The 10,899-nt window shown below is 46.9% G+C and overlaps 1 protein-coding gene across 1 annotated transcript in view; it reads left to right on the forward strand.

The window, feature by feature from the left end:
* The window catches only part of mettl15 (methyltransferase 15, mitochondrial 12S rRNA N4-cytidine), a 33,438-nt gene extending 22,936 nt beyond the window's left edge, over nt 1–10,502 (forward strand). The window contains exons 4-6 of the mRNA XM_076020682.1: nt 3,866–4,057; nt 6,662–6,840; nt 9,947–10,502. Coding sequence (XP_075876797.1) covers nt 3,866–4,057; nt 6,662–6,840; nt 9,947–10,353 — 778 coding nt within the window. The 3' untranslated portion in view covers nt 10,354–10,502. The remainder of the gene's footprint in view (nt 1–3,865; nt 4,058–6,661; nt 6,841–9,946) is intronic.
* Nucleotides 10,503–10,899: the final 397 nt, after the last annotated feature.

The following is a 10,899-nucleotide window of genomic DNA, read 5'->3' on the forward strand; positions in this document are numbered from 1 at the left end:
ATCCAGGGAGGTTTCTAATTGCTCCGCTCAGGTCAACTGAGTTAACACAAATGTCACTTTTGACCACGAAATATATTTAAGGAGCCACCTGTCTCTGCTGCTGCTTTCTGTGTTTATCACTCCGTTCTCTCTCTCTCTCTCTCTCCCTCTCTCTCTCTCTCTCTCTCTCTATCTCACTTTTTCCCTCCATCGGACTGTAGATATTTTCATCACAGCTCCCCTGCTGAAAGCAATCAATCAGCATCTTGTCTCGGGCTTCAGTGACGCAGTTAAAGGAAGCGAACAGGTCAACACGAGGGAATATTTCAGGCTTGATTTGTGAAGAGACTGCTGGGAAGGTTCTTAATGTCCTCGCTGGCTACACTTCCTATTTTAGATGGATAAGAACAGATGATTGAAAGGAAGTATTCAGATTGGGTTCAGTGTGTGTGTGTGTGGCAAAAATAATAACTTGTCAATGGGTTTCATGAGAAAAAAAAGGATAAAGGAAATGTCTTGTCTGATATTGTGGCTCATGTTCTGTCTCGGCGAAAATCTGTTTGCCACGTTAAAAAGTGCGCAGAAGTCATTGTTTTGAAGATATTTTAACATTGTGTTGATAGAGTTAAATCAGGTGGTCAGACAGAACATTTTCCTACAATGAATTGCGGTCATGTTTTTTTTTTAACTGTTGAGTGGCGAGAAAATAGTTGCTCATTTTTGGTGACTATTTAAAAGATACGTTTGCGTTCCATCCATACGTCTTCATAATGCAGCTTTAAGTACATGGCATCAACTGTTAGCGTCATGGTGACCATTATACACTAACCTACTTGTAACCCGAACCCCAAACGGTACTACAGTGATGCCTGGAAGTTAGATGGACTTCCCATATTTCACACTGGCAGGTCACGTATCCCATGATTCACTCTTCTAATCCCTCTGTCTTCAATTCCTTCAATCTCCCACTGTAAGAAATGAAACAAGATAAAACATATCCAGGGTAAGTTGGTAATCTGGTAAGAAGCCAAAATAATAGAAATGTGCCTGGTGTCAACAGGGTGCCACCACTATAAATAGCCCAGATCTCTTCAGCAATTATGAAGCCACACCAGGACGTCGCCGCTGAAACTTGTCCCCTTTAATAATATAAGACCTTACATAAGGCATTTATATTTTCAACTCGGTGTCTAAGTCACATAATGAAGTTAATTATTTAGAAATGTTATGTAACAGTTTTGCATATTTTTAAATCTTTCGGTGGCTCACAAAGTGACTTCCACTAAAATCGTAGAAGTTGCCGCGCGCAAGTCCAAGATTTTGTGTATCAGTCGTGCGTGGGCGAACGCACAGTTAGCCGTCTTAAATTGCTCAATTAAAAAAAAAAAAAAGAATAAAAAAGCAACCATGGAAAAAAAAAATATTCCTTTGTAATTATAATGTAGCTCTGCACAAGATTCTGTACAGCTCACGGGAAAGGAGCCTGAGTTGCGGCGGAGGCCCCTGTGTCAGTTGGCACGCCGGCCAGCGGTGGCAGCGCCGCTCAGCACCAGAACACTTCACTTTATTTCTGCTCCCCAAAGACTAATAACACCAGGAGTTCAGTCGGTGTTTTATTCAGACCCGACCTATGTAACATTCGCTGGAAAAGGTCCCGGCTTTAATAGAGGGCACGGACGACTGGTCAGCGGAGCACTGTCCTCTCCCGTGCTTCGCTCCCTCTTTAGCCGTTAGTGCAAGATGAGATTCATGTAGTCGGGCCAATTTTCTCCTTCTTCTTCTTCTCTTTTTTTTTAGGCGATTCTGAAAAAAGTTTTTTCTCTGACCTTATGCCATCCCATAATCGATTACATGTTCAGCAAAAAATAATAAGGGCTCTAGTTTTACCTCTTAACACTACTTCAAAGACTGTAATGGGTACTGCAGTATGTGTAAAAATAGAAATATAAGGCCGACCCCAATTGTTTTTACTACTGTGTAAAACGATAATAAGTACAGATTAATGAATTGTTTCATGACTGAATTAAGACTTCATGTGTTGTATAAACCATTACGATTGTAAACAGGAAACCAGCATAAACCCTGTCATTATTATTCATTTGTAATTGACATACACATATAGTAATAACACAGATGAACCGTTGTCATTCAAATGAAATATATGTATGCATAGTATAATGATTAGTATTAGTATTAGTACAATTAGTATTGAACTGTATTTACTGGTATAGTATAATATAATATCACTTCCAACATAATCAAACATCATGCACACTTTTAATTCTTCAAACTCTGTTATTTGAAGACTTGCCTTCGGCGCCCACCAAGCTGATTAATCGTTTCTGCTTTGGCTGCCAATGAGATTTTTTTTTCATGATATTTATCACACACTTGTTTCCAGTTGGTGTGTCCTGCATCCGCTGTGTGTTGAGCGGAGAGGAAGCAGCTGAACTCCAACGACCGGACGGCAGCTTTCCCCGTTTGTCTTCGACTAGCAGCCAACTCGTACAACTGTTTTTTGTTTCCTTTTTCATAAATGTATGCTTGCCATCTGCTCCAGTCTCATGGTTGCCAGATGTTTTTCAGTCAAAAACAGCATCAACAACGGCAAACAACTTCTAAAGACACCTCAGCCTTTGGTTAATGCTCTAATGGTGAACAGATTAGTTCAAAACTGGGCTGAACAAACTGAGTCAGTCGTTATGCTGAGCCTGGCGGCACAACAGCGTACATGGAGACACAGGGAGACGTGAAGGTTTGATTGAAAAAGAGACATTGAATTTCAAAGACAAACCACCACAGAAGCCGCAGAAAGTGACGAAAAGTTTTATTTTCCCACCAGAAAGACTGTTTGTTTTTTTAAAAACCAGTTTACAAAAAAAAAAAAATTGAAATTGCATATGGGTGGGTGGACTGCCACTGAAGAGGCAGTAACAGACAGCAATTGCGCAGGTGATGGGAGACAACAACAAAGCCTTTACTATAGATTTTTCAACTAATCAATCACTGCAGCATAGTGAGTAACAACAGCAAAGCAAAGCGTGGGCGAGATTCTCCCTGGCCATTTTGTCCTCAGTGGGTTTTCGAAATAGAGGATTTGCCAATTTCTTCCTGGAATGCCCACACTTAATTTACAGACCGTGGGGTTATTGTTTTGCCCATAAAAGGGAGCAAGAGTGACGCGAATTAACCGTAAAATAAAGAGACGAAAAAAACAAAGTGCATGCCAGCGCCGGCGTCTTCAGTGCCGCAGTCGCGTGTATTCCACCAGTCCTTTATTATCCGTCCATCCGTCTTCTCTACCCGCTTCCTCCTGCACTCATGGTGCAGCAGGGGGTCTGCTGTAGCCTCTGCCAGATGTCATGGGGCGAAGACAGGGTGACACCCTGGACAAGTGGCCAGTTCATCGCAGGGCCACATAGAAAGACAAACAAATGCAAACAATTTAAAGTTTCCAGTTCACCTCACATGCATATTTTTGGACTGTGGGAGGAAGCCGGAGAACCTGGAGAGAACCCACGCAGACGCAGGGAGAACATGCAAACTCCACACAGAAAAGGCCCCCGAACCTGCAACCTCCTTGCTGTAAAAACCACCTGGGCTAGAGAACGAGCCAATCAGCTGAGTTCTACTGATGCCACGCCTTTGTTTTTTTTTTTCATACTATTGTTTATGGCATGATTCCAACCCTACGTTACGCTTCAGTAATCACACTGAAATGAGGCGGACAGAACCAGACAGAACCAACTCCTTTTGTCCTCCAGCTGTTACATTTGCTTGTCGTGTGTGTGTGTGTGTGTGTGTGTGTGTGTGTGTGTGTGTCGGACAACTTTTAAAAGCACTCGTCGACACAGCAACGTCTGTCTTTTCGTCCCCCTCTCTCCAGCGGCCGGGTGAAGCCTTTGCTCGGCCGCTTCAGTGAGCTGGAGGCGCTGGTGCCGCGGGTCAACGTGGAGCCGGGCAGCGTGGACGCCGTCCTGCTGGACGCCGGCTGCTCCTCCATGCAGATGGACCAGGCCCACAGAGGATTCTCCCTCAGCAAGGACGGACCCCTGGACATGAGGATGGACGGAGAGAGGTAAAAGAAAAGGCACACAAGGTTTACTGCAGGTCAGTGTCGTTTCCCGCTGCCAGTGTAGGTACAAAATCTATCCGGGCTACGAGATCTGTACGGGGTCTGCGATTTCCGGCCATTTCAATGACATGGCACGCTGTCCTTGGCTAAGTGGCGTCTGTAAGGCTATGAGATCTGTCCGGGGTCTTACGGCAACTCCATTACGACAAACTACATTGCGGTCGAACGAACAAACGAACGAACAATAGCTAATAGATACACTATATTACCAAAAGTATTTGCTCACCTGCCTTGACTCACATTTGAACTTAAGTGCCATCCCATTCCTAACCCATAGGGTTCAATATGATGTTGGTCCACCTTTTGCAGCTATTACAGCTTCAACTCTTCTGGGGAGGCTGTCCACAAGGTTTAGGAGTGTGTTGAAGGGAATGTTTGACCATTCTTCCAAAAGCACATTGGTGAGGTCACACACTGATGTTGGTCCAGAGGGCCTGGCTCTCAGTCACCGCTCTAATTCATCCCAAAGGTGTTGTATTGGGTTCAGGTCAGGACTCTGTGCAGGCCAGTCAAGTTCATCCACACAGTTCATCACACCAGACTCTGTCATCCATGTCTTTATGGACCTTGCTTTGTGCACTGGTGCACAGTCATGTTGGAAGAGGAAGGGGCCCGCTCCAAACTGTTCCCACAAGGTCGGGAGCATGGAATTGTCCAAAATGTTTTGGTATCCTGAAGCATTCAAAGTTCCTTTCACTTGAACTAAGGGGCCAAGCCCGACTCCTGAAAAACAACCCCACACCATAATTCCTCCTCCACCAAATTTCACACTTGGCACAATGCAGTCCGAAATGTACCGTTCTCCTGGCAACCTCCAAACCCAGACTCGTCCGTCAGATTGCCAGATGGAAAAGCGTGATTCATCACTCCAGAGAACGCGTCTCCACTGCTCTAGAGTCCAGTGGCGGCGTGCTTTACACCACTGCATCCGGCGCTTTGCATTGCACTTGGTGATATATGGCTCGGATGCAGCTGCTCTGCCATGGAAACCCATTCCATGAAGCTCTCTGCGTACTGTACTTGGGCTAATCTGAAGGCCACATGAAGTTTGGAGCTCTGCAGCAATTGACTGTGCAGAAAGCCGGCGACCTCTTTGCACTATGCGCTTGAGCATCCGCTGACCCCTGTCCCTCAGTTTACGTGGCCTACCACTTCGTGGCTGAGTTGCTGTTGTTCCCAAACTCTTCCATTCTTATGATAAAGCTGACAGTTGACTGTGGAATATTTAGGAGCGAGGAAATTTCATGACTGGATCTGTTGCACAGGTGGCATCCTATGACAGTTCCACGCTGGAATTCACTGAGCTCCTGAGAGCGACCCATTCTTTCACGAATGTTTGTCAAAACAGTCTGCATGCCTGGGTGCTTGATTTTATACACATGTGGCCAGGCCAAGTGATTAGGACACCTGATTCTGATCATTTGGATGGGTGAGCAAATACTTTTGGTAATGTAGTGTAGATATCTAGATCTATATCTAGATAGATCTATCTATCTATCTATCTATCTATCTATCTATCTATCTATCTATCTATCTATCTATATATCTGTTCGACCTCGATGTCGTTTGTCCTGATAGAGTTTCCGTAAGACCCCGGACAGAATGCAGCGAAGTCCATGAATAAGATTTTCCGGCGTCTCAGTCTGTCACCGCGAGATAAAAGCACAAGGACACGTGTTTTGTTTTTACGACGATGCCTGTGGAAAAATTCTGACCCGTGCACAAGCAAGTATCCGACCTCCTCAAAGCCGGTGGTTTACAGCCAATGACGGTGATCAGTTCAGTCTTTTGTTGTGTTTCTGGCGGCGGCCAGATTTGATCCCGGTGCGTCTGATGCTCGGCCACCGAGACGGATTCCTTCTGCTCTCAATTTACTGCTGTGTAAATCTTTCAAACACATTTCCCAGTCTGATACAGTGTCTTTGATCCTGGACTTTCTGGTAAATTTATACAAGACGTGGTTGTGAGCTGGACATTGTAATTATATCCAGGGATGACACGAATAGTCTGTATTGCGTCTCCCAACTGTTCACTTGGGGGCTGCGGATATTCTTGATCTCAAACGAATCACCTTTTTTTCAATCATCCGGCCATTTCATTTTTGCCGCAAATCTGCACCCGTCTCGCTGCTCAGTACTCTGCACACTCGATATCGCGGTTCAATTCAAACGCGGGCCTCCGCCGGCGCCGAAGAGTTCATATTTATAGTCCAACTCATAAAGGTGGATGGATGGATGATGCGAAAATGTTATTTTTAAAAACGCCGTCATACGTGCCCTACTTAATTTTTCAGGCTTATGTTCGAGTGGTACGTGTGCGCGTGCCTGTGTACCTGCGCAGCCAACCTTATTAAGAGCACAAGCTGCCTTTTCCCTTTACTTCTCTTCCTCCCGCACCCCCCACCCCCCCCACCCCCCCCCTCTCTCTACCTCTCCACCACTCGTCGGCCGGGAAGCTTTTCAGCTGTATCTCAGAGTTGTCAGGATTTGCCGCTGTCAGCAAGGACATGACGTCAAGCGGCTTAATTGGGCCTCTCTTTGTGCGTAGGTACCCCGACGTACCCTCGGCTGCTGACGTGGTGAATACCTTAGATCAACAGGCCCTCGCCTCCATCCTGCTTGCGTACGGGGAGGAGAGACGCGCCAGGAGAATCGCCGGGGCCGTGGTGGAGGCGCGCCGCGCGGCGCCCATCACCGGCACGCGGCAGCTGGCCGCCGTGGTGGCAGGTAGGTTCGAGCCCGCCGGTCCCGGGCTCCACATGAGAAAATATCCATCCGCGGATTCTCGCGCCGACCGCCAGCTCGGTCAGACCTCCCGCTGCTGCCCGGGGCGCCTCTCGTCCACACCTCACCCCGACAGCGAGCGAGCGAGAGCGGCTGGGAACAGAATGTTACTCATGTCTTCCTCGCACGCCTCCCGCTTCCCTTCGTCCCCCTGTTTATCTCCTCGCCAGTGGGCACCCCGCTTCACACGTTACAAAAACACACAAACGCGCACACACGCACACACACACACTCACACACAAGCAAACACTGGTGCACAGGTGACCATATCGCACACGAGCCCCGGAATTACGCCAGGCTGCCGACGATGATTTATTCACTTATTTATTTAGTATTTATTGTTGCGCCGACGTCTCCAGGTTAGCGCCCCCCTGCCGGGAAAAAGGCGCCGACGTGCTCTCGGTCTTGGTTCTCCTGACACACAGCAGCGCCCGCGTCAGCGCCGTCCAGGGAGTAGAGGTGTGGGCAACAAGAGCAGCTGTGGAGAGACAAACGAGATTTACAAGACAGGCCCCGATTTTCCCCGAATTAGTGAAAGTGCTAATGAAAGGAAAAAAAAGGGAATACAATGAAAAGAGTGAAAAGTGATGAGGCCGTCTGTGTGAGGGGAGGATAACAGTAGAAAATAATGGTGGACGACAAATGCAACGCACTTGCGCTTTTCTGGACAATTAGTTCAGCTGCACTTGTCACAGCTGGAAACATCTGTTCTATGTATACGTGGTTTGCATTGGCACCCGTCTTCTACTTGATCTGATTGTGTCACATTATGGAAAACGGCCCTTTGTGATGTCACACAGGTGACTGATGTCTCTCCCCCGTTAGTGACGCCACCCGCAGCCAGGTGTTTGTACCACCACCTGAGGGAGCAGCCTCGTTTTTGTCTGCTTGTTGAAGAAGTATTTTTTTTCTTTTTCGCAGGAAGCTAAAATTTTCTGTTTTAGCTGGAGGCTGGAAACAGAGGGCTAAAAAAAAGGTATTTTCTCAGGAGGAGAAAATAGAGACATAAAATTGGGCATAATACAATTACTAGGAAATACATGCAACAACTGTTATCTGGTACAGTCACTGAGGAAAAACCAAATTGCCATTAAGTTTTTTTTTTTTTCATCATTTTCTCAGCTGGACGCTGAATAATTCTTATTATGCGGCAGTCCTCCCGCTCACCTCCCTAATTTCTCTAGTATGTAAACATCTTAATCTCCCCTTCCCTCCATGGATGTATCTGCAGGACCTTTAAAAGATGAGTTAGTGATCGAGCATATGGCCGGGCCTCGCTGTGCAGACATTGTATTGATTGCAGTGTGAGTCACACCTAGAGCTGTATAGTGCAGCAGGAGAGAAATGTCACATCATTCACTTCTCTATTTGTTGCAGTTTCTCATAAGTGCGCGCCGTTCCTGCGTCAGTTCCGTGAAGCCCTGCAGCACAGCACCCTCATTTCAATCCAGCCCAAGTTGTGTTTTGGACTTTGTGCAGCGTATTCATTTATCAATCTGAAACGTCGGCTTGCGCTGACCTTCAGTGTCTGTGTGTTATTGTTAGATGAACTATAAATGAAATGTTTTCTTATTATTTAAGTGTTTGTGTGTGTGTGTGTGTGTGTGTGTGTGTGTGTGTGTGTGTGTGTGTGTGTGTGTGTGTGTGTGCCAGTCTTATGCATGACATTTGTTCGACTGCTGGCTTAAAAAATACAAATATATAAGTTTCTAAATTAGGGCTGTCAAACGATTTATTTTTTTAATCATGATTTAATTGCAGAATCTTCATGGTTAACTGCGCAGTTTGAATTGCGCTTGTGAAATTCTGTTATGTTGCATTTCAAGGCATTTTTAATCCTATAATGTAAAGTATTTCTTGCCAGAAATCGTCCAGAGGGGCCGACTGTGGGCTAAAAAGGTACAAAAAGGCTCACACCGGGTTCACGCCGGAGGCCGCAGCCCTCCTGTTCACACCAGACGCACATTTCTCCACAAGGGTCGACAAGCGCTTCTGCTCAGCTGTTGTTTGCTCCCATTCAGACCTATTTCTTTCCTCAAGATCAATTTCACATCATCCATCTTGACTTGACAACAACTCCTCTCTGCCACTCTCTCACTCTTTTTTCCTGTTTGTTTGTGTGTTTCAGACACCCAAAATCCCACAGCGTAGCCAGCCCGCTCTGTTGCTCTCTTTCGTGTGCGTGTATGTGCGTGCGTGTGCGTTATAATCGCATTTGTCAATCGCGGTATTTTATTTTGAAAAATGCTTTTATTTCGAAAATTTACCGGATTTTCTCATGTTTCTTTGAGTGACTTCCTGTCCAGCTTGACGCGCTGCTCGCGGCTCGCCCCCAAAATAGACCAGATCGCTGCACGGCGTGAGCCGGCTGCAGAGGTGCGCGCAACTTCGCGTCTGGTCTGACCGAAGGGCGTCGAAAGGAAGCGGGCTCCATTCCGCGGCACTTCCGCTTCCGGTGTGAACCCGACCTCACGTTTGAAATGCTTAAAAAAATATATCTGAAAAAATAAAATCAAATAATAATAATAATAATGATAATGCGTTATGGATTGCATTTAGCTAATCGCGATAAATGCGTTAACACTGACAGCCCTAATATAAATATACATAAATGTTTTTATACATACAAAAATGAAGACCATTTGTAACAAGGTCTGATGTATGATTTTACAAATGATCCACATAGAAAGCTATCTAGCTACCTAATACCTTTATGACGCAGTACTGAGCCTGCTGGAGCAAAATACAAATAAAACTGGTGCTTTTGCTTCCTCAATTTCTACAAGTTTTACAAAACAGTGAAACTGAAACGAAACAGGATCCCATCTGTCCTGAATTAAGGCCAAGCAAAGACCTCCTGAAAGACAACCAATTGAAAAGGGCCATAGAGAGTAGTAATAAATGCTGATATTGATACACACTGATGAAAATCTGTGAATGTTTTTTCAATGTCGCCCCATCTTCCCAATGAATCTTAAACTGGACGTCCAAACAGTTTAGTTTAATTCTTTCCGGGAACATCCGCTAACTTCTCCTCCTCCACCTCCAGGGGCGTTTCCGGCTGCCATCGCTCACGCGCGCAGAGACCGACTCCAGCGGCCCGCGCACGTGGCCACCAAGACCTTCCAGGCGCTGCGCATCTTCGTCAACGACGAGCTGAACGAGCTGCACGCGGGCCTGCGGGCGGCCCGGCGGCTGCTGCGTCCCGGCGGGCGGCTCTGCGTCATCACCTTCCACTCGCTGGAGGACCGGCTGGTCAAGCGCTTCCTGCGCGGCCACGACCTCTCCGGCTGGGACCCCCTCGGCCCGAAGACGCAGGGCGCCGGCAGGGCCGCGGGAGACGGCGACTGGCTGCCCATCCGGAGGAAAGTTGTCACTCCGGAGAAGGCGGAGGTGGAGGAGAACCCGAGAGGACGCTCGGCCAAACTGAGGGCAGCCCTGAGACGGCAGCCTTGATGGAGCCGAGTCTCCCGCGGCTTCAGGATGTTTTTTCCCCATCTGGTTTTGACTCTCCGCCTCGTGGGAGCTGGGAAAGTTGCAGGTGTGATGCTGCAGCGGTGACTCCCCACCTTGTTATCTGCACTTTAATAAGTCCCACTTGCTGGATGTGGGAGGTCCACAACTGTCCGCCTCATGCTTAAAACGCTCCGAATCACGTGTACATCTGAAATTTTGGCGTCCGTCTTTTTTTTCTTGTTTTTTTTGCGATTGAACTTCTGCTGAAGTCCCACAACCTCCTCCTCCACCTCCTCCGCCTACCTCCCAATGTTTTGTTTGTCAGGCGACTCGTCAGCAGTGCTGCAGCTACAGCGTCACGTTCAGCCTTGTTACTCTGGTAACGACGATCGCCAAGTTAAAATTCCTGCCCTTCGCCTCCTTCGCATCGCGGCGACGCAACTAGCGCCGCCGTATAAAAAGACAAAACGCAAAAAAAAAAAAAAAGAAGGTCCGTATCGAACTGGTAAAAGGACGAACTTTGACCCCCTAGAATCAAACGGCCTT

Source organism: Nelusetta ayraudi, unplaced genomic scaffold, assembly GCF_046127955.1.
Source record: "Nelusetta ayraudi isolate G7.1 ecotype Tasmania unplaced genomic scaffold, CSIRO-AGI_Nayr_v1 ptg000002l, whole genome shotgun sequence".
Lineage (NCBI taxonomy): Eukaryota > Metazoa > Chordata > Actinopteri > Tetraodontiformes > Monacanthidae > Nelusetta > Nelusetta ayraudi.